Below are 25010 nucleotides of genomic sequence, written 5' to 3'. Positions count from 1 at the left end.
AGGACAGTTGATCTTGGCACCTTGTCTTCTGGAAATTCATTCAACCTCTGAAGAAGCTTGATCTTAGTCCTTCTTTTCTCGACTTACTGAAGTTGGCGCTGTTTTGTTCTGTCTGCTTGCACCCTTGAACAAAGCAAGACATCACTGGTATCCATTTACATCTGAAAGCTTACGCATTTCTCCGTTCTACATGTTTCGAAGGTGATCAGTGAGGTTGATCATTCCACTAACATGGTCTTGTGGTTCCAATGACAGTATGGCATCTTTGTTGCCTCCATGAAGACTAGACTTTCAGCCCACTGCCAACGACTTGTCGTTAACTTCGAGTTGGCCGAGAAACAGTGTCCGAATTGTCATTTCTCTGACTAGTGAGATGATCAAACGATAATACCCCGCAACTTCCTGGTGGACATCAGCACGTTTCTGGCCAGATCTTTCGAGGCCAGGGGCACCGGTCTGTCCATCGCATTCAGGTTGGTCAGTCGAGCACTAGGATGGAATGTAATCATGAAGCTCACATTCATCTCCTTTTACCTTGGGGCGTTTCCTATAGATCCTTGGACTCCTTTTCCTTGGATCCTATGGTGGATGCTTAACAAGTCATGTAGTTCATCCAGCTCTTGAGGGACAGGTTGCATCTCACTTAAGGTGTGCAGCTGCAAGGAGGTGTGTGTTGGACTGGCGGGACTGACTATGAGAAAACCAGTTGCTTATTCTTAGCTTTATAGTCTCCGACACTGTGAGTTCATCCAGACCTTTTCAGATCAAGGATATTACATTCCTTTAATTCAAAATGCCCAGAATTCTGACGATCGAACATCTGTCTTGTTCAATACGTCAGAGGTATGGTTTCCTTCCTTTGCTCTTTCATGACCAGGAAGGTAGTACCCAGGTGAGCCGAACTACCAGTCATTTCAGATATTTACTCAGAATCCTCCCTCCAAAAGTAAGTTTCCCATATGTAAAGACCGAGGGTTTGTATTTGTACAGGAACAAATGACAGATTTTTAAAGTAATTTGTATTTTTCCGAACATACAAACCTGAGGTCTTTACATTAAGGGCCCACCTCTTACCTGGGCCAAAAGGTAAACTGCGTAGAATTGAATGCACAAAGACTTGGTGGGCAGTGCTTCTGCCCTTAAGTTTAATGGCCGGATTTCCAGCTTGCTGAAAGTTAATCCCATATGTAAAGGCCTCAGGTTTGTATGTTAGGAAAAATACAAATTACTTAAAAAATTTGTCACTTTTGTATTTTCTAATAAAGATGTTCTGTTATTGTAGTTTTAGTTCCTCTGACTATATATATATACTGTATATATATAATGTTATATATATGTATATACAGTATATGTACATATATATATACAGGCAGTCCCCGGATAATGGCGGGCTCGGTTAATGGCGATCTGGTTTTACGAAGTGCCAAAAATCGCAGATTTCCGCTTATTGGCACCGATAATTGGGTATTGGCGCTGATACATACCTAACAGAGGCGCCCGATAACGAAAAATTGGCGCCGGTGCTGATAAGCCGCCGGGAATCGCTGATTTTCGGTTAGTGGCGATTTTCGGTTATCATCACACCCCTGGAACAGAACCCCTCCGATATATACACAGGCAGTCCCCCGGTTATCGGCGGGGTTCCGTTCCCGACAGTGTGACGACAACCGAAAATCGGCGATAATAACACTGATCCCCGGTTAGCGGCGCCGATAAGCGGTTAGCGGCGCTGATAACTGGTTAGCGGCGCCGATATCCGTGATCAGCGCTGCTAATAAGAGGCGATCAGCACCGATAACTGGTTATCAGCGACAAAAATCTGGTTATCGTCGTCACTAGACAAAACCAGATCGCCAGTAACGAGGCTGCCAATAACGGGGGACTGCCTGTATATATATATATATATATATATATATATATATATATATATATATATATATATGTATGTATGTATGTATGTATGTATGTATGTATGTATGTATGTATGTATGTATGTATGTATGTATGTATGTATGTATGTATGTATGTATGTATGTATATGTATATGTATATGTATATGTATATGTATATGTATATATATATATATATATATATATATATATATATATATATATATATATATATATATATATATATATATATATATATATATAACAGAATTTCTTTAGTCACCTTGTCGTAATTTTTTCCACCGTTTTATATTAGGCCTTACATAAAAGTGATTATATATATATATATATATATATATATATATATATATATATATATATATATATATATATATATATATATATATATATATATATATATATATATATATATATAAACACACACATACACACACACAAATTATATATATATATATATATATATATATATATATATATATATATATATATATATATATATATATATATATATATATATATATATATATATATATATATATTATATATATATATATATATATATATATATTTATATATATTGTATATGTGTATATATATATATATTTATAGTATGTAGTTTACAGTTGGCAGGTTGATTAGTGTGCTAAATTTTGATTGGTGTTGCAGTCTTCTTGGCCTATTCATTACCCATTCCAGCACCATCAAACAGGCCGAGAGGATCACAACACCTCCAGGACCGTAAGCAGCAGCATAAGCCCGCCAGCCAGTCGGCATTCAGCACAACAGTTGACCCACCAACTGTAACTACCCTTCTGCATTATATACCTGTGCAACATGTATCTTAATTCTCTCTAGCAACTCTCAGTGGGTGGCTGCCACAATGTGAGTTGAGCCATCAGAAGAAGTAAAACTACTATAACAGACATCTTTACATGACCTAAAGGAACCTCATGTACCAGCTACACTCTGATGAAGAGAAGTTTATAAAACACAAGAGATAAGACTATATAAATTAAATGCCATGGAAATACCTATTATATTCAAATGAAGACTTCATAATATTACAGTATGGAATAAAGAATACTCTACAAGTGAAGACCTATCAGTTGACACAGAGTTAATGACCTTGTGATGTGTCCATGGCCATCATACTAAGTATACTGCCTTTAGGGTATTCCTTTAGCGAACATATTTTGTTGATAGAAGGTTGTTGTAGTTATTTTTCTTGACATGATAGAGGAAAGTTGGAGTGGTGTTGGTAGGGGATTTGCATCAGATTAGTAGCAAAAAATACTTAAGGCCTGGCATTGTTATAGATTAGTTTTAGAAGTCTTGTTATTATTATAAATTGATATAAGGAGTTGTGTCTCTTCAGTCTTGCCTGAATAGTTTGTCTTATTTGAGATACAAAAATAGGAAAAAGGTAAACTTCCAGGAATTAAAAATCTAATTAGGAAGAGACCAAATGGAATGGATGCAAGGTAAAGGATAAAGCAAAAAGAGAAGGATATCTTGCTCAAAGCTGTGACTAAAACTAAAGACTCACGGACAATGAAGAGAGGGGTTGGGGTCTTACCATTGGAGCCAGGTGGCTCATGCATGATCTGTCATTCTTCATCTGTCTGATAGGCAAAAGTAATGATGTTAATCATATAGGACGAGAACCTTCCAAACTCAATGCCCCATACTATGTATGGGGTCCACCAAACACTTCGTAAATCTTGCTTTGAACTTGGAGTTGCTGGTGCTCAAGGTGAATGATGTAGGCATTTTGGGTAGTGGGTAGGCATATTTGAATAATTAATTAACATATACAGTACTGTATTTATTATAGTACTGTTCTTTTTTATCTGGTGAGATCACCAGTTGGGAGTGTACAGTAATATTTATTAAGTTGAGAAAGCCCTCAACTTTAGATATTTTTTCATCTGTGCTACATAAAAATGTTCCATGTGAATGATGTATTATTAATATAATCCAGACTTCATAAGTTATTTGTGTAAGAATTCAACTCAGCATAATTATGTCATGATTTATCATTTAAGCAATGCAAACTAAGATTTTCCAGGGTACTTGGTGGTTAATGCAAATTTTTTTTTACCCATTTATCAAACCAGGCAGCCCTTCAAGCATGCCTTGGGGCATATATGAGTGATGTAGAAGATGACGACAAAGAAGTTATTGTTCAGAAACCACAAGTAGTAGAGGAAGACGAAGGTGAAGAGGAGGAGGATGATGATGTTCAGATTACCAAGGTGTCCAGAGAGGAGGTTGTGACTGTTGAGGATTCTGATAATGAAGAAATAAAGAAAAAAGAAAGGAAAAAGGACCGGGAACCCAAACCCAAAAAGAGAAAGCGAAGCAGGTATTTGATATTTACATGTTATGCCAATGAGTTTTGCTTTTGATTAGTTTGAATAATTCATTCACTGTCCTGAAACTGGTAACAAACGTAGTTTATAGTGGGAATATTTCTCATGATAATGCTTCCCATTTACTGGCTTGTTTAATTGTAAGATGTTCAAAGTTTTTTCATAGAATTTGAGAAATGCATCTATTAGTATGAACATATGCCTTTGAATGGGTGGAAGTTCAAGCTACTACCATTGGGAGATGCAGTTCATGTTGATTTATCAGTGGTTCATTAAGAGTTGTACTTAAAATTATTTAGATTAAATATGGGAGTAATGAATGTATGTATTCAAGGAATAGAGTAAGAGAAATGCTGCAGTCAATTTTGCCAGCAGTGAATTGCTTATGAAAAGTGTTAGGCCCATAGATACCATCAAGGAAATCAGTAAATGACATGTGTTTGAGAGTTCTAGCGTGCCTATGTTCCCACGAGTGTTATGGCGCAGCGATTGGTCAGGGTTGACTCCTCTCTGCCTGTGAGATCTAAGGCTGAGCATTGGCTGGTTGCCGTAATGTATTATCAGGTACTACTAGCATTGCACTATCAGACATGTACTTATAGCAGTAAGTACTGAAGTAGAGATACAACTTAGGTTTTAAACTATCCATTTTAACAAAATCTTTCAAATCAGGAATTTTTCTTAAATATATAATTTTGTAGGTTTCTCTCTTGGCTTTGAATTTCTGAGTCACTGTTTCTTCAGGAAATTCAAATTAAGGTAGTTTTTCATTAATAGTATTTGAAAGAATTATGGTAAAAATAGTATCTTCACTTGGAAAGGGCTGTGTTTATTCGTGCTTTCATAGAATAATTTTAATGTTTAAATATTGATTTAAAAACAGAAAAGTGCGAAAATGAAATGCAAGGTAGTACTGCACATGGTGAATTAGTGGTGGCTTCAGATTTTGGTTTTTTTAGTTAAATTTTTATACAGTGTATTAGCTATGGAAAGGTATTTGGATTTTTTTAATATAGTAGTCTGGAATTTCTTTTAATCAACCCCCATCACCCAGCTCACATTCATGGTCTGTATGTCCCTCGACAATGCACACTCAAGTCCAAATGTTATTAGAAGTGGTATCAGTTACTGCACAGATGCCATCTGGGGTCTCCAGTGTCATGCCTCTTGATCAGTTTTTGTGGTTATCAGTGTTGTTCATGCCTTTGCTGAGTTTCCTGTTTTACATGCACTGTATTGCAGTTTGGTTTTGCCTTTCATACTGTTGGATCAGCTAGCTGGTGGAGTTAGTTTTTGTGCAATTTGGTTATCTTCTGCTAAACTTTATTAAGATTTTTAGTTTCTTATTTGTTTAATATTTGTGGGCACTTTTAGCACATAAATTGAATTGTTAGGAATTTTACAATTTTGCACTGATTTGCTGATTGTTAAGTGCATTTCAGCCAGTGTTACATGTTCTGTGTTCTATTGTTACTAGGATTACTTGTGTTTTCTTAGAATTTTATCTTTTTATTAGTTTCCTTGGTTCAGTGCTTGTGCCTTAAATGTAACTTTTGTTTATTGGTGTTTTTAATTTTTTTTTATTACAAACTAACTTTGGAAATATTTAAGTTATCCATGCTTACCTCATAGCGCTTGTGTACATTAACAGCTTATGATTTTCTTTACTAAGATGTGCTGTGCTTGGTGTTGTGTTTGTGCTGTGCTTGGTGTTGTGTTAGTTTATTGTGCTTAACTGTTTAGGATGCTTTAGCAAAAATGTGCAACCCTTTCAGATCATTAATGTTATGCCTTTATGCTGAATCTGGGTAAGAATCCTTACTTTCTTTGCAGCAGATTCTGTGGACAACTTTGTCTGGATCTCACATGAGAAATGTGTTATGACTGGTTGCTTGAGTAGTGGAAGTTTTTTCAAAAGGGACTTAGGAGTTGTATAAAACCATTATTGTAAACGTTATCTTCATTGTCTGCGATTGAACATTTGACCTTGATCTCCATGTCTGCAGGAGTCTTTTGCATCCTGGAAACTGCCAATCTTTGGAGTTTGTTGGTTGCCCAACCAAGTGTTGCTTCATATACTTTTGAATGGTCTGTTTACCCCTTCCATCCCAGTCACTGACCCACTCACAAATTGTGCCTGCTCCCACAGCTGGTTTGTTGACTGCTTTCCTACCTGTTCCCTGACCCCATTACCAGCTTGATGTTTGTTCCTCAGTTGCAGTAGCTGCCTATACCAATATTTAGTACATAAAGAAACAATTATATTTCTTTGGAAAAGTCTAAGAATATTAAAAATCCTGATCAGCCTCGACATGAGACTTTCCCATTACTTGCTCCCCAGATTGCTACAGTCGGCTTCTGATGGTGTGACCCATATCACCACTTAGGTGGTTGTTTATCACTAGTTGGGGCATTTTGATTGGATGGCCAATATAACCAGCAACTTCCTCCTACAGTTATGCCATTAGTGCTGTTGTTGACATCTGGAGGAGCTGCTGTCACTCTGATAGTGACCATTCATGTCAGTAGAAGTCATCACTCCAATCCAACCATGCTGATGATCATGTCCAAGATCTCAATTAAGACAGTGACTTGAGACAAACTTAGCCTGTTTACTGTTGAAGGTCAAGATGAGTGTCAGTTCTTTCTGTTCTGAAGTCTCTTTGGCTCCTAAGCTATCTAACTCAGGTATTGGTGCTACCAAGACCTCTTCTTGTTCTTGACTAAAGAATTTCCCCCAACTGTGACTGCTTGGTGCCCACTCAAAGAACTCATACTTTTTTGTAGATCAGAACTACAAGTTTCTGTCTGTTGAGTTGATGAGCCTTTATTAGTTATGAAACAGTATTTTGAAAAAGTTTTCCTCTGATTTGTCCTCTCACCAAACTGAGTTAACTCCTGTTTGAAAGAGAACTGCAGCTAGTTTAGTACTGAGCTGTCATTTATTATCCTTCATGGAAAGTGAATGTATTACTCTGCATCTCTTTTGCCATCATATAGTGACATTTCTTATCCAAGCCACTGACATACCTTGCCAGCAAAATAAAGCTATGCGTGCTTTCACCAGGGATTATGATGACTTGCTCTGGAGATGAAGCTTTCTGATTCCCAGCAGACAAATCCTTAGACTTCCTTCACAACTGGAAATAGAGCATGTTTTGACTCCCTTAAGGTCTGCATCATTCTTGTGCAACAATCAGATAAGGATGAGGCTTTGTAGCCACACCTGTTCAAAATGAGGCTTCTTTCGATGAAGTTTTAGATTGGGTTTACTGCATTTGTGGTCTTAAATGGCCTTGGGAGCCCAAAAAGTACATGTGGTAGAGACCAGGAATGAGTCTGTCTAAGATTGTATCACGTCAGAATGTTGTGCATCAATATGTCACAGACAAAAATGTCACCTGTCACACTGTCACATGTCAATATGTCGTCACTGTCAAAATGTTGCCATAGCAAAATGTTGTCAGTGTTTGTACATATTGTGAAGCACCCCTGCAACTTGTCAGAGTTCATACCAAGAATCTCTGTCCACCCAGGCCCGCGAGGAGGGATGCAGTGGGACTTCCTGGGGAAATATGTTTTTAATAATCATATCCTTCCAACTTTTGATATCGATATCATATCCTTCATTTGTTTTTCTATTAAGTATTTTCAGAATATTGCAAGAGGCTCATTACAAATTCCTTATCATTTTCATGGCTTCCTTGTAAGCCAGGTGCACATATCCTTTGTCAAATGCATTAACTCAGATGGGAAAAACAACCTAGACTGGTTGACTTCATACCGATCTGGTAGCTGCAGCTCCTCCAGGAAATGGGATTTGGCAGAGCTTCGTGCACATTCTGCCTCACACACTGAACCATTCTTTTTAGACATGATACTGATGGCATTTTGGGCCCATGATTATGCCCTGGCTCTTCCACAGCAGCATCATTTTTAGGTGGCTTCGGGCGGTCACCTCGCTCTGTCATATTCCATGCATTTCAAAGGGTTTTCCCAGCTGGATCAGTTTTTTCCGATCGAAAAGGAAACCATGATAAGTCAACAGATTGCCACCTTTCTGGCTTTTTCACAAATTCCAGAGGCATTGAGAAACTTTTAAAAATTATTTTGGTGATAGAACGCGAGCTCTGGATCGAGACAGGCTGGCACTTCCCCAAAACAGACTGAAACAATCTGACTAAACTGCAGACCAAATGAACTCTAAAATACTTTTGTTTATATATATATATATATATATATATATATATATATATATATATATATATATATATATATATATATATATATATATATATATATATATATATATATATATATATATATATATATATATATATATAGAAGACTAAAAAATGACCTAATTCTTGCCCATTGACAGAGATGACGTAATGATGCACAGCACAACGTTTTTGTCTGCGACATTTTGACGTGCAACATTTTGACATGAAATCTCTAAGATGACCTAGCCGCACTGCATGTATTGGCTTATCCTAGGCAAACAGTACAATGGTGATCATGTCTGTTGCTTGGGTGAGACTGGAGGGGAGAGGAACCAGCAAGGGCTGTGCTAAGGCCCTTGGCTATACCACCGCTCCTTCAGACCAGATTGCTATCTGCGAAAAATTTCACCAGGTGCAGGGTTGCTCTTTTCTATGACTTGTTGGGATCATCCTCACTGCCATCTTACCCAACATCAGAGGCTGATATTTCTGACTGTTTTCTTTGTGAATTCATGGAGGTTGCTAACTGGCTGGAATGGGAGATCGGAGCTGTCAGTTTGTTACTTTTATAGTGAGCCCAGTCTTTAGAGGACATCAGGAAGACTAAGGTGGCAGTAGTTTCTCCTATTTGTTCTTCTGTGCTTCATGTTGGAATGATGATGGAGAAAAAGAATACTATTACAAAGGATTTCTCATACTTCTGACTCCTTTTGACATCAGAAACTGGAGCTGCAGGCAACAGTCAATTCCATGAAGGACAAATCAACAGCTAGGCCAGCCAACTTATTGAAGAGATAGACAACCCAGGATACCAAGCACTCTATGTAGATACTCATATTATACCACTTATACCAGAACAGTTCTGATGAGAAGGCAGTGGTCTCGTTTTTGAACTAGAAAAGGTGGTCAGTGTACAGTGAAATCCCCTGCTAAGGGAGACAAAGTCTACTGCATTTGGGTTTGTTTTGACAAATTCTTGAGCCTGCGGAAAGATTTAAGAGTGGAGCAGTTGCTGTTGGAAGTTACCAGGATCAACTGCCCAATTTGCCAGAGCCTAAAGACTTTCATATGGCTTTGGACAGTAAAGTGAGGCTGTTATTTTGAAGCAGTTATTAGTGGAGGTGTAAGACAGGTTACTGGGCCTTACAGTCATCTCTTCTTAGTTATAAAATGTGGAAGGTGGTGCCTGATCATTGACCTCAGTCTGCTGTTCAGTTTATGATGAGCAGACTACCATACTTCTCAGAATTGAAACAGTAACCTTGATGATGTGCTCCATTAGGAAAGGGTATTCTCTTGTACCCCTGCCACTCAAGGATACCTGCAGCTATGTGCTTTCAGTTTTAAGGTCAAAGAACGTATACAGTTCAAGGGTCAGTATTTTGGATTGGCAACTGTTCCTTAGATTTTAGAACATGGACCATGGTTCCAGTGGTTTCTTGACAGTCTTTTAATTATGGTAACATCAACAGCAGAATTTTGATGTCATCTCAGCCATCTGATTCAAGTGGGGCTCTGACTTGGAGAGGGTTGAATCTAGTGACATCAACAAGGCTACACCTTGTTGATCGGCATGTACATTGAGAACTGGAGTTCAAGTGATGGAGAACAGGATCAGAAGGTTATTTGACTTAATTCCCCACAGTTGTTTCAGGGTGAGTCCATCTTCAGTTGCAGTTGGCAAATTGCTGGTGAACAGTATCCCTCCTGGACAGTCTTCTTGGCATAACCTTGCATGTCATATTTCAGGATCTCAAGTGATAGCAATATCCCAGACAACTGAGAGGAGCCTTCTTGCTTGTTTACCCCTAACAGAGAGTTGTTGTTTATGGACATATTGAACCACATTAGGGGAGCTACGGGAATTTGGATGCCACAGGACAGCGGCAAGCATATCAACTTCAAGTTATTCTGACTGTTCAACCTCAGTAGCACACTTACAAAATCATGGGGACACAATGTCCGAGTCACTTCTTCGTTTAGACAAAGGGAAAAAATGTGGAAATTGTTGCCATATTCATCCTGAGAGGAGACAGAATTGTAGCAGATTGCCTTAATAGAGCAAAGCAAGTTCTACCTTCAGAGTGGTCTCCGCATCTCGGGATTTGCAAGGCTCCGTAGTCCCTGTGGGGGAAATGCCTCTTGTGGACTTACTTGCAATGAGCCCAAATCACAAACTGCTGGTTTAGTATGCCCAGTCCACACAATTAGTCCTGAGAATAGATGTACTGATGCAATCATGGGGTGATTTGGAGGTGTGCATCTTTCCACTCTTTGGTCTTATCTGGAAGGTGATGGAAAACTGAGGAACTCCAAAAACATATCCATGATACTAATTGCTCCTCTTTGCCTTCAACAGGACTGTTTGCCAATGTCCTCTGTGTTTTTAGGCAGGTCCAGTTTTCTTCCAACCTGGGAGGAGCTTGTGTGCCAGCTACATTCCCTCAGGTTCCATGAGAACCTAGAAATGTTGTACTTGCATGCTTGGAAACTATCCTGTAAGATCTCCAAGGCAGAAGGTTTTCAGAGGAAGCAGCAGCTTCAGTTTCCATGTCTTACAAGTCTTGCATAACCATGACCTCCATTATCTGTCAAAATAGGGAAAATTCAGCGACTGGTGTAGTTAACTGGTTGTTATTTACACATCACCACCATTTGTTTAATCACCAACTTTCATTTGTTTGTGAGGAAGAAAAACAATTTATACAATTAACAAGTTACACATTTTAGCTATCAAAGGCTGTAAGCGGGCAGACACAAGTTTTTTAATTCTGTTGAATAGTTATTAGTTCTTTTGAGAAAGTTACTTTTACTCTTATTGTACATCTTGATTGGGATCTGTCTATCTGTTGAGAAGTCTCACCAAACCTCCATATGAGCCTTGTTACTGAGTCTTACATTGAAAGCTTTCTTCTTGCTCATGTTGGCCTTATGAAGATTGATCAGCAAGCTGCATGCTTAAATGATAGGGCCTCGAATTCAAGAGACTGCTAGTTTTGATAGGTTTGTCTTTTGCACATGACTTTGTGTTGAAGACCCAAATTCCAGATTGTCAAGAATGCTCCACTACTCCCTTTCATCATTATATTTTTATCTTTTGTTATCATGAGTGGAAAGGATCTTTTCTTATATTTAGTAAGAGCTGTTTGTCTCTTGTCTTAGGAGGACCATAAATCTCAGAGGCAGCTCATTCAGACTGTTTCTCTTTCAACAGTCCATTTCAGGAAGCATGTGTTTCAGAATGTCTTTCTGACTCGTGCAGGTCATCTTCAGGTATTGAGAGGCCATATTGGAAGGTGAAGCAGCACAGGCTAGGGTGTCGGTTTATTCATCATTCACAGCAAGTCCACAAGGGAGTAAGCACCGTGCAATCCTGATCAGTTTATCATAGGAGCGACATGCTATATACAATCGTTGGGATCCTATGCACCAAGATCGGAGTACAATAATACACGTAGCTACTTTGTGGAAGGACATTGCTACTGAAATGAATTGCACAGGTGATTTAAGCATTTAATTATTGACTACTTACGGTAGACCTTTGTATCAGTGGATCATTCTGTTGTGCCACACGACAGTTCCATGCGGTGATACAAAACTCTCTCAGGACGTCATGAACTGACTTCACTTAAGGTTCAGGCCTTGTACTTCCTTTTGGTGTCAGGCTTATGGCTGAAAAGTGGAAATTAACTTTATCAACCATGTCACTAATAGCGCTAAAATTGTTGTCATATTGAATGAAGTTATGAAGCATACTGATACTTTTAACTTGCTTCAGATACCTCAAGGCTTTTCTCTTTTGTAGTTTTAAGTGCACCAAATTTCACAGTTAACATTCCAAAAGCACATTCTTCTGTTTGCTTAGCTATGCTCATCCTGTGGTTGAATATATTTTTTGAAGTACAGTAATCTAGGTCCTTTCAAAGGTAAGATCTCTTTATATTGGGCTTCAATGGAAAAGCGTCATCTCCCATGAAATAGAATGGCACAGTACTTATATTTGAGTCTCTGAAAACTGCACTGTCACTGTTTTGGCCATATGCTTCTACATCAGTCAGAGTGAAACAAACACTTGGCATTAGCAATTGCCTTCAGTACAATAAAGTGATACCCTTTATAATTGTTGAAATTTCGACAAGAAAGATTGTACTTTTCCGCAAGTTGTCGTATAGTTTTATGTATTCTTTCTAAATTTATGTAAAGTGGAAATCCATTATTATGTAGAAGAAAGATATTATGTTTTGTTGTGTTTGTAATTTTTAGTAATGAAAAGCATTGTTTTGGCTGTTTCGTGTATGTAATTGTAAGTATACGTGTAATAGTGCTTAACTACCGGCATCGGCTGTTTGTCCGGTGGTTAGTCGAATGTTTGGTGTCGGTCAAAGACGGCCATGAAGTCAGTCACTTCACAGCCTTGATACAGTGCAGATCAAATAGGGACTCAAGAAAGGGGAATGCAGCCATAGTTGTCGGTGCCTTCAAATCCACCTAAGTATTCCTTTTTATCTTAAAGTACATTTAGAAAAATTCCTTTGGGAGGTATGCATATCTAAATGTAAGGACAGTTTCTTGAGGTGTGCTTTGGGTGAGAGTTCTGAAGTAGAGATTGTGCTTGTGCCAATCTGATTCTACTGTATTTCAAGCTAGGAACATTGAATGCGCCAACAGTAAGTTTATATCGCTTATGTTTTAGATTAATATACACAACGCAGTGCATTGTTTTAAGCACAATTTGGACTAGCATATGAGTGAAGTAACCTGGGTGTCGTAGTATACTGTAATACTTAGGCTACGATTAAGTTAGTACATTTCAAATCATTTAGGCTATCACGATAACAATTACGATTTGAAATGCTCTACTTATTCTGAATGAGTTGGAATAATAATTATGGAAGAGTGATCTTGCATGAAGTGGGCATTTTTAGAGGTTTTTTCTTGTGTTTAAACTATCAAAATGGGCAGTTCTAAGTGTTTATAGAGGGTTTTAAGTATTCGTGGATTTTAGCTGTTAGGTAAGGATGGTGCAGCATGCATACCTACAGAATGGGGGGTTCACTGTATACGCATTTTTAGTTGGTTTTGTGTCTGTGTGAACTATCAAAATAGGAAGTTCTAAGTGTTTTTAGAAGGGTTCTAAGTATTTGCGGGTTTTACCTATTCGCGGGGGTTATGGTACGCATCCCCCGCTAATACGGGGAGTGGGGTGTATGTTGTGATAATTTTAGAGGTATGGCCCAAAGAAAAATCTGCAAATTAGTAAAAAATTTCCCCTGCGGACAAGTGAATGATGAGTTCCACAAAAATTTGCTACAAAATGAAACTTGTAAAAAAGGGGGAGGCACTGTAGATGTAAACACTCATTATGATTATAAACAACATTCGTCTGTAAACGTTCAATATAATTATAAACAACACTCATCATCACACTTTAAACTGAAAGCTTTAAGCAAAAGGCAATTATCTACCTTTTCTCCCCATATTTGTAACAAAATATACACTGCAAAATAACACTTCTTTTTCTCTCTCTCTCTCTTGTAAATGGCACAATTCAGTAGGTAGGTACCCTGTATGTGTTTACCCACAGCCTACCATAGTTTTATGATCCATAACATATTTTTATACAGCAAATTTCTTATCAGTTGTTACCATATTGTATTACCATACACAAGTTCAAACTGTGTATGTGTGAACTATTGACCTAGGCTTGGTGTTACACTCACAGTATCCATTTGTATAAGTCAAATAGGTTTTTACAGCTGAATTTGCGATAATGGTAAGGTAATGAAACTTGGCCTAAGTGTTCTCTGGGCATGCAGGAACTTGTGGTCTCACTTTATCTTTCCCTTTCTTTTGATCAGGTTATTCTCTGGGTATGTGTGAGTTTGTGGTCTCACTTCGTCTTTCCCTTTCTTTTGATCAGGTTGTCTTAGAAAATTCTTTGCTCCTTTTTTTTTTTTTTATATATTTTGTAATTTTAAAGAATGTAACTAGTGTTTTTAATTTACCTTTTTATTTTGAATTAAGAAAATTAATATGTATTTTTCAATTTTATTAGACCGATGATGTGTTTAAGTAACACGAAATGTTTCTAACAATAAATATGCAACTGTTTTGTTGACTGTTGTCTCCTTTGATATATGTATGTATGTATGTATATATGATAACTGAAAATCACTGATTTCCACCACTTTTTTGACAATTTTCGGTTATCAGCACCTCTGTTAGGTATGTACTGGCGCCAGTACCCAATTATTGGTGCCGATAAGCGGAAATCAGCGATTTTCAGCACCGAAATTGCCGATTTTCATCGCTAAACAAGTGCTGTAAAAGGGGATCGCCGATAACCGAGCCCGCTGATAACAGGGGACTGCCTTTATATATACATGTGTGTGTGTGTATGTATGTATAGGCAGTCCCCGGTTAAAGGCAGGGGTTCCGTTCACGGCTGAGCGCCACTAACTGAAAATCGGCAATAATATAATAGTGCCGGTAAGCTGTTTAACAGCATCGTTAACCCTCTAATGCCGAGCCTCTATTTACAAAAACGTCTCCCATATGCCGGCGGCGTTCGGGAGTTACCTCAGCGGGGAAAAATAGTTTTTTCAAAAATCACAGCATGCTTAGTTTTTAAGATTAAGAGTTCATTTTTGGCTCCTTTTTGTCATTGCCTGAAGTTTAGTATGCAACCATCACAAATGAAGAAAAATATCATTATCATACATAAATATTGAAATATGTGACAGCGCAAAAAAAAAATTTCATATATAATTTTATACAAATCGTGCTGTGAGCAAAACAGTTAAAGCTAACGGGTTATTTTTTTTTCTTTGTATTGTACACTAAATTGTGATGATTTTGGTATATAACAAATTGTAAAACGATCAAAGCAACACAGAGAAAATATTGTCACAAAATGATGCATGAATTTAACGCGATGCGGTCGTAAAAAATGTTTTTTCAAAAAAGTCACCATAAATCGAAATATTGTGCTAGAGACTTCCCGTTTGTTGAAAAATGAAGCTAATTGATTGAATATTACTAGACTGTAAGTGTTTTAGCTTACAATTGCAGTTTTCGACCATTTCGGTCAAGTTAAAGTTGACCGAAAGTCGAATTTTTTCTATTTATCGTGATTTATATGAAAATATTTCAAAACTGATAAAAGCTATAACCATGGGTTGTATTTTGCTGTATTTTACATGAAATTGCGCACATTTTCATATATAAAAGTTTATGTAACGACTAATATAAAACGGTGCAAACATTACGACAACGTGACGAAAAGAATTTCTGAGATGTTCAGCCGAAAGTTACGCTGCGGACGTAAGGAAAATGTTTTTCTCAAAAATTAACCATAAATCAAAATATTGTGCTAGAGACTTCCAATTTATTGCAAAGTGAAGGTAAATGATTGAACATTACTAGAATGTTAGAGTTTTAGCTTACAATTGCGTTTTTCGACCATTTGGTCGAGTTAAAGTTGACGAAGGTTGAAATTTTGGCAGTTATCGTGATTTATGTGAAAATATTTCAAAACTGATAAAAGCTACAACCATGAGTTATTTTCTGTTGTATTCTACATGAAATTGCGCACATTTTCATATATAAAAGTTTATGTAATGATTAATGTAAAACGATGCAAACATTTACGACAACGTGACGAAAGAATTTCTGAGATGTTGGCGAGTTACTGCGGCGCCATGAGCGTAAGGATTTTTTTTTTTTTTTTTTTTTTTTTTTTTTTTTTTTTTCAGAAATTCACCATAAATCGAAATATTGCGCTAGAGACTTCCAGTTTGTTGCAAAATGAAGGTACATGATTGAATATTACTAGAATGTAAGAGTTTTAGCTTATAATTGCATTTTTTTACCATTTCGGTCGAGTTAAAGTTGACGAAGGTTGAAATTTTGGCAGTTATCGTGATTTATATGAAAATATTTCAAAACTGATAAAAGCTACAACCATGAGTTATTTTCTGTTGTACTCTACATGAAATTGCGCACATTTCCATATATAAAACTTTATGTAACGACTAATATAAAACGGTGCAAACATTACGACAACGTGATTTAAAGAATTTCTGGCACGGACGTAAGGAAAAAGTTTTTTCAAAATTCACCATAAATCGAAATATTGTGCTAGAGACTTCCAATTTGTTGCAAAATGAAGGTAAATGATTGAATATTACTAGAATGTAAGATTTTTAGCTTACAATTGTGTTTTTTACCATTTCGTCGAGTCAAAGTTGACTGAAGGTTGAAATTTTGGCAGTTATCGTGATTTATATGAAAATATTTCCAAACTGATAAAAGCTACAACCATGGGTTGTATTTTGCTGTATTTTACATGAAATTGTGCACATTTTCATATATAAAACTTTATGTAATGGCTAATATAAAACAGTGCAAAAATTACGACAAAATGACGAAAGAATTTCTGAAATTTTCGCCAAGTTACAGCGTGGGACGTAAGGAAAAACTTTTTCAAAAATTCACCATAAATCGAAATATTGTGCTAGAGACTTCCAATTTGTTGCAAAATGAAGGTAAATGATTGAATATTACTAGAATGTAAAGAGTTTTAGTTTACAATTGCGTTTTTCGACCATTTCGGTCGAAGTCAAAAGTTGACCGAAGGTTGAAATTTTTGTAGTCAGCGTGAGTACGTCCACTCGGCACCAACAGACAATTTTAGTCGACGTGTGATACGTCCAGTCGGCGTTTAGGGTTAACTGGTTATTGGCACTGGTAAACTGCTTACCGACGCCAATAAACCACTTACCAACACCAATAAACTGCTTACCAGTGCCAAAAATCACTTACCAGCGCCGAAAATCCAGTTAGCAACATCGCTAGCCCAGTGCCGTAACACCAAAAACTCCATTAATTGATGCTGCCAGTAAGCTGGAACTGTCTTTATGTGTGTGTGTGTGTATATATATATATATATATATATATATATATATATATATATATATATATATATATATATATATATATATATATATAATATTTAATAAAATAAAAAAATGCTCTCCTATGGTTGGCAATGCTTCGCGGCCTAAGGAAATGTTGGTAACTGCTTACGCTCATGGAGACTGAGAAAGGGTTTTGGGGGGTGGGGGAGGCCTGGAGAAGTATCCGATGGGGGAGGGGATCAGAATGCTGAGAGCCATGGAAGTAAAGCTGTTTACAGATAGATTCACTCAAAGAATGGTTGTTTTGGAAGGTGATTTGCCAGGGATGGAGTATCGGTGGGTAGGAGCGGTTGGGAATGCAGTGTTGGATGGGTGGAGAGGTGTAGGTAGGCATTTGACTTCATCAGAGCTTTTGTTGTTTTATGTTTTTACATTTGTACTTTTCCACATTTTATTAAATGATATTACAATACTGTACTGAAACTTGAAAGAATCAAGTAGAAGCCCTAATGCAGTTTACAGCTTATAACACACTCACAAACACATTGCTTCCATGTTTTATAAATTTATGCTATTCTAGTTTTAGGTTTACTGTATTTTCTCATTTTTCACTTTCATGTGTTTTGTCGTAATTTTCACTGCGTCAATGAGGAATAAACTAATAAATTTACAACCCAAAGAAAACAGAGCAGCAGTATGGGTGTATAGTTATGCACACACATGCATACATACATTCCTTCCCTTTGGTTGAGGGGAGGGAGACAAGTTATAAATAGCTCATTGTGTTGCCAGCATTTGTGAAAAAGCTTGTGATGAATTTTGGATTAGTGTACTGTATAAATATTGTAGATTAATATTTTACTATGAATGTGAGTATTGTATTTAAAGTGAAATATCAGCAATGATAAAATATTCTGTTTTGTACAGTAATGATATGTGGGATAGTCATATTAGAATCAACTAAAAAAAAAAAAAAAGTTAAACAAGGACATCAACATTGATGAAATGCCACATGTAGATGTAAGCACACATACACACACAGTCAAGTAAAGCTTCCATGATATTATGAGGCAAAATGAAAAATCATTAATTCCAGTAAAACACAAAATGTTTAACTACATTTTAATAGTATTCTTAAAGTGAATTTGCTGTAGACATATCATCATTGAGAAATGCCATATGTACTCAAGATGTAAACATGGTGTTTTACACACACACACACATACACACTGAGTTTCCATCATAAGGCAAAATGAGAAATCAGTGATAATAATGAAACTGAAGACTAATGATAACTTCTTAAATAATGTTCTTAAAATAGCATAGTGAAGAGCCCAGTCTACAGTGCAGTATGAGTGATGCAATACTTGGCGTAGTTGAGGGTAAGGAAGCTCTATGAATAAAAAAAGGCCAATTTATCAAATTATGAGTAAAACAAATGAAATACAGTATACCTTATAAACTCGTGCATCATCCGTTCTCACATATCGTGCGACCCTTAGAAGTTTGTCCCCAAAACATAATTTCATCATATGTCTTACATATCATGTAAGTTGCAATTTTCAGTAGCCCAAATAACATTATTTGTAAGCTCTTTTCCTCTGTAATCCCATCTTGTTAAATAAATAAAAGCAAAAAATAAAACTAGTCTACTTAACAAGTGAATTTCATTTTCTGTAGAATACAATGTACTAGGCTATACTTCTTGAGCAAAATACATATTCGTAGGTCATACTGTACCTTTATCTTGTGGAGTAAATTTCATTTTTGGTAGATTATAGTAGGCTGGGCTTTCAAACAAGATTACCAAACTTATGGCTTATGTAACAATTCATAACCGTCTCCTACAATTAACAACCGCTTACTATTGCATAAGCACCACTTGCCAAAGAACGACACAACGTCAATATCAGTATGGACATAAACAACTGAATCAGGAAGCAGCTGTTTTGCAATTTTAGGGATTTTTGTTTAATATATGTTGGTTGCTTTTGTACACCCATTTTACATTTGTTTTATAAAAAAATCAAAATAATTCCTATAATAATGTTTCTTTCAGCAACTAAACAATGATTCTCCTAATTATTTCAGAAGTAGGCCTCAATCAGCTGATTTTGGGAATACAGTATAAACATTAGCCTAGCCTGTTTAAATAAACATGGCAAATGATCAGTTTTATGTATTATGATGATGATATAACATGATAATACAGTATAGATGGATTCAGTAATTAAAATACTGTAGAAGTTTCATTACCATTACCTTTATCTTAAACACTGTTGTAATAGTGTATTTGATGTACACAGATGGATGCTGTAAGTATAACACCTAGCCTACACCAGCAGTTCACACATACACATTTTGTATAGTAACAAATGATAAGAATTGCTGTATAAAAATACATTAATGGTAATAAAACCATGGTAGGCTGTGGGTAAACACAGGTATGCTACCTACCTACCAAATTGTGTGTCGTTTACAAGAGAGAAAAAGAAGGGGTTCGCTTTTTTTTTGAAGTGTATTTACTGTATACTGTACCGTATGTTTTTACAAAAATGCAGGGAAGAATGTAGATAATTGCCTTTTTGTATACAGCTTTCAGTTTAAAGTGTGATGGTAGTTGTTTATAAGCATATTCCGTGTTTATGGTTGTGTGGTTTTGACAAGGTAGGGGTTAAGGGTGCAGAGTTGGCATTTTACACTTGTAGAGTTTTTTTACTTGCACTTATCTGGATTTTTGCCACTATTTTGCCCTTATCTGACAGGGCCTTGGCTCTGTTAGTCTGGATAATGGAGGATTACTGAATTTGGGAAATGGTATGGTTACAACTTAATGTTGTAATAAATTTATTCTTGTTGAATCTTGGTTAAGAGCATTTCATGTAGGTGATCAGTGCATTTTAGATTTACTTTCTAGAAAACGATTTACTTTGTGTGAGAAATTGGCTCGTCTGATGAATAAAGTGTAGGACTATTGAAAGTTTTTACTTTTTAACAAAAGTTGTCAGGTTATAATTCTCAATAAAATTCAGCATTAACATTTTGATTTCCTAAGTTTTATAGTTTATAGAATTACAGAAATTCCTGATTTGAAATTTGTTATATATAAGAATGACTATTTGATATAGGAAATGCATAGCTTGAGAAATTATACTCGCTTTGATTGTACTGTATTAGTTTTGGCTGATATGTATTAATGTGATAATGAGTTTGAAATTACCTTTCATTATTGGTTACCTGGTATCATCCCTCAGATGAAAAGAGAGAAAAACTTTGATATATGTGAGGGGTATAAGCCTTTATTTTAATATCTGAATAGTTAACATTTAGTGTGTAGTTACTGGTAGCGTTCTGTACCTATGACCTTTTTAAAAATGCCTTTAATCACTGGCTGCGGGCTTCACTGTTTACAGGATAAGTATGGAGCTGTTGCAACACCAGCTCTGCTCTGTCGACAGAGGCGTAAGTACCCAGGCAGAGGGTAAAGGGATGTAGGTTATATATTTTATTATTGTTTATTTAATGTATGATGGATGAACTTAGCCTAGAATTTGTGGGCATTATAATAGTCTCAAAATTGTTTACATAAAGAAGGTACCTAGTGCATATAAAAGCCGATTATTTTCGAGAACCTAGTCCTATTGTAATTCTAAGGTACCGCAATGCTGGATAAGTTATTGAGGTAACACTCATTGTTTGGTGCCATTTCATTCTCACAAATATCATCATTCCCAAAAACCAAAACCTGAGCACTTCACTTATCATAATATCCACCCATTTATAGCTTGTACATCTTTTTTTCCCTAGTATTCTATTCATACCCATGGAATTTTCTCCACATGCATGCGTCATCCTTTTTTACACATTACATTTTCTCAGAAGAATTATCATTCTGATTTTTGTTAGAATCATACAGTGTGTTTAGTGTAATTTAAATGTTTATTATTTGATCAGAAGTGGTTATTGTAATTATTCATATTTAGAATAATGAACCTGAAAGGTAAGCCAAGATCCATTATATAGAATGATAGTTTCTTATCACTAGAGAATCTTTTTAAATATGTTCATATCTGGAATCCCTGTTAATTAAATGACAGATTTACTGATTGGGATTCTCTCTCTCTCTCTCTCTCTCTCTCTCTCTCTCTCTCTCTCTCTCTCTCTCTCTCTCTCTCTCTCTCTCTCTCTCTCTCTCTGGAGTGTCATGTATTAATCTTGTGTAACTATGCACTAATCAGTTTGATTAACATACTGATCATGATTATCTGTTTGACCTTTATATTTTGTGCAGGAGTAGCTTTCTGGGTTTTGGTTATAATATTAAAGCCTTCACACTTACTTTCATAAATATTTCAGTGGGTTTGGTTTAATATGTGAGTTTTGGTTTTATAAATTATTTTTTCATAGTTTTGTGAAGCTATGCGATATGTAAGAAATTAATTTAATTTTATGGAACCTTTTTACTTTAGTCAGATATCAAAGAAACAACGACCAAGTATGTTTGGGATTTTCCCTCGATGTTAAATGAAAAACCTAATTCTTAAGATGGAGTTTCTAGTTGGAAGGGAGTAGTGTGTCTTTTATGGACTTCACTCCCAAGATGATAGTTTTGTAAGATGAACTATCCCCTAGGACTTCTGGTTGCCTTTGTATTGGACCCTTCTTAAAAGCTATTCTTGCTCTCAATGTGCTTTACACTCTCTTTGGTGCTGCATTTTCTTAATGTATTTATCGCCTCAAAATTTTATCTTATGGTTCCTACCCTACTTAACTGATTTCTAATCAAACTTTGTGATATGTTTTATTTGTTATGTACCAAGTTTTTTTAATGGGTGGCTTTTTGATTTTACTTAGTGTATTTTTATTCCTATAAGATATTTCGAATTTAAAAGATTAAGCAGCTGCAGCCATGCCGTATTCATATTTAACATACTTTCATATTCTTCTGAAGCCTTTTCATATGAATTTAAAATAGTACTTGATTGCATCCTTCTGGAACTGTTTGAAGAATTTAATGCATCAAAATCATGACGTTCATGATTTTGCGAAAAGACTGAATTCCAGAAAATGTTTAAAGTTTCCCTGCAGTAACTGTAGGACCTATTCTCTTATCACTTGGGGGTCTTTCTGGCAATTTAGAAGATTAGTGGCTGGTTTTGGATTAACCCCAAAAAATTGCTGTTACTTTGGTTGCATAGCTATATATTCTGTCTGTTTAACTAAAGGAAAGGATTAAGCCACAAGCCGTATGGCTGAATGCATAATGTATAGCATATATATTTCTAACAGCTTTAATTTTGAGTTTTTGTTGAAGTGGCATTATTTTAATTTTCTGTTGAAGTAAAATTTTCATTGGAATTTTCAAATATTTCATAAACGTCGATAAAGGAAAAGATAATTTTCATAAGCCTTAATTAATGGTGCCTTCTGTGATAGATCATCAAAATGAAGTTAAGGAATTTAACCAGACCATTTAAAGGTGCTGTTGAATTGATCTTTGAATTCCCATTTAATTCCTAGTGAAGAGCTGACCACACAAAATGTACTGCAATGTGGCAGGCCCTCCTTCCCACTTGTATGTACATGTTTAGATCAATTTTGGGAATGATTGGTTCTCAAATGTTTAGCATTTTTAAGGTCATTTAAGGATTCTTGTTATGTGATTTTCCAGTGCTTGTATATAGTGTTTTATGCACTAAAGTGCATGTATATCTTTCATTAAAGATGCATAATTATTACTTGTGAGTGTTGGGTAATGAGCATTCACCTTCACTGTCAAATGCTTTACAATAACTTCCCTTTAATCCATTGGATTTGGTGAGGTGATCATAAGCTTCAGTATTCCATGGAAAGTAAATGACAAAGCTACTATAGGTCTGATAGCATTTTGGATACTCATTAGCAACTTTTCAATGCAAGCATCTGCTTGTTTTATCTAGCCCCCATTACTTTATGCCCATATTCATGGTCTTTGAATGTCTCAGACACTATAAACCTGTGTTTCAGAGGTGCAAGTAGAAGCAGACTACTGGGTAAGCTTCACCAGAAGTGCACAGTTGTTATTACTCACCAGCATCATCTTTGTTGTTGTTTGTTTTGTTGTTGGCATTGCTGTCCATACTGTGTCTTATATCCACAATTTGCTTTCCTTCCTGTTCGGTTGCTTTCCTTTTTTTATTCTAATTTTGCTCCTGTGGAAATGCAAACCAGAGCCTTTTGTATAGGAGTATCCATCAACAAGGATAAGTGGGGTGAGCATGAGGGAATACCCCTCACTCACCTACTGTCACTTGTTCTGCAGCCACCATGAAGAGCAGATGTCACGCTTAGCTCTCTCTCTCTCTTCCACTTTGCAAGAATAGACATTATGAGGATTGTGGACATCCTTGCAGTACTTCACCCACAGTAGCATTGCCAAATCCTGCAAGTTCCTCCCTCTATGCTCCTGCTATTCCCATCCCACTCCCTCCTGCCCGTACTTTCCCTTTTTGATATGGGGGTTACTTGTAAGGTGAAGGTTGCCAACCACGTACTCTCCTCAGAGGACAATTCTGGTGGTCAGGGTGGTGCTTCCTTAAGTTGCGCACTAACTTGAGCACCTGATTTGCCTTCTTCATATTAGACTCTCAAGATTCTCTGATCTACCACACTGTGACCTTCAAACCTTTCATGACGGCTAGGGCATCTGTAGCCTAACCTTTTGGGGGTGGCTAAATTTCATGCTCTGAGGTTGGAAGGAAGTCTGCTCCTCCAAATCCCAGAACAGGAACCCAGTCTTCTTCCTCAAAGAAGGAAGGAGAGTCTTCCCAGCCAGTTCAACTGTTTCCCGTAGCCAGGGCTAGAAAAGAAGTGAAGGGGAAGAAGGGAGAGTTACTGAAGGTTGTGATCCCCCTCCTCTACTACCATGAGGAGAGGGTTGCTTGCATTGCCATTGGGTACTGTAGCAGAAACATGGGGCAGAATCTTGTGTAGTGTCAGTCCTTTGGGATTGGTACAGGATTTCCATCAAGGACTGCTGCAACCCTCCCCCCCATTTCTGACACATACTGTTCGAACTGGATTCTCTAATTCCCCAAAATCTCTGGCCGTGTTAGTAGAGGTGGAGGCAGTGATGGAGACAGGCACTAATAAAGTTGTAGAGTGTTGTTACCAGGGTTCTAAAGTCATTTTTATATAAGTAACTTACCAAATAATTACATAGGTATATTTCCTCTTGCACGGCAACTTAAATTAAAAAATTCGTGGGTAACGCTTCAAAGTTCAGTGCAGATGACTGGTCCCGCCCACTATTGGAAATACCAGGAACGACTTAGTAGACAAGATCATTCTGTTTCTGCCGCGCTCGAGTAAACACCGAGTATTGATGGCAGCTTTGTTCTTAAATTTGCCAGTTGGAAACTGGATTTCAGTGAAGTGTTGTCACTGATTTCAGGTAGTCTTCAAGCCTGCAGCTTTCAGGATCAGCATTTTACTGTTTTGTTGTTAAGATCGGATTCAAGTTTATCATATTTCGCTACAGTAGCGATTTCGCAATCAAATGGTTCAACTCCAGTAGCGTAGTTTACTATGCTACCACCTTACCACCTA

At 36.7% G+C, this 25010-nt stretch overlaps 1 protein-coding gene across 1 annotated transcript in view; it reads left to right on the top strand.

Annotated features, from left to right (window-relative positions):
- Window positions 1–25010, top strand: part of Prp4k (Pre-mRNA processing factor 4 kinase) — a 268851-nt gene that overhangs the window by 122082 nt on the left and 121759 nt on the right. The window contains 1 exon segment of the mRNA XM_067104540.1: window positions 4028–4275. Within this exon segment, the coding sequence (XP_066960641.1) occupies window positions 4028–4275 (248 nt within the window).

This window comes from Macrobrachium rosenbergii, chromosome 5, assembly GCF_040412425.1.
Source record: "Macrobrachium rosenbergii isolate ZJJX-2024 chromosome 5, ASM4041242v1, whole genome shotgun sequence".
NCBI classification, from domain to species: domain Eukaryota; kingdom Metazoa; phylum Arthropoda; class Malacostraca; order Decapoda; family Palaemonidae; genus Macrobrachium; species Macrobrachium rosenbergii.
The sequence above is the reverse complement of the archived record's forward strand: the minus strand, read 5'-3'. Positions and strand labels throughout refer to the sequence as shown.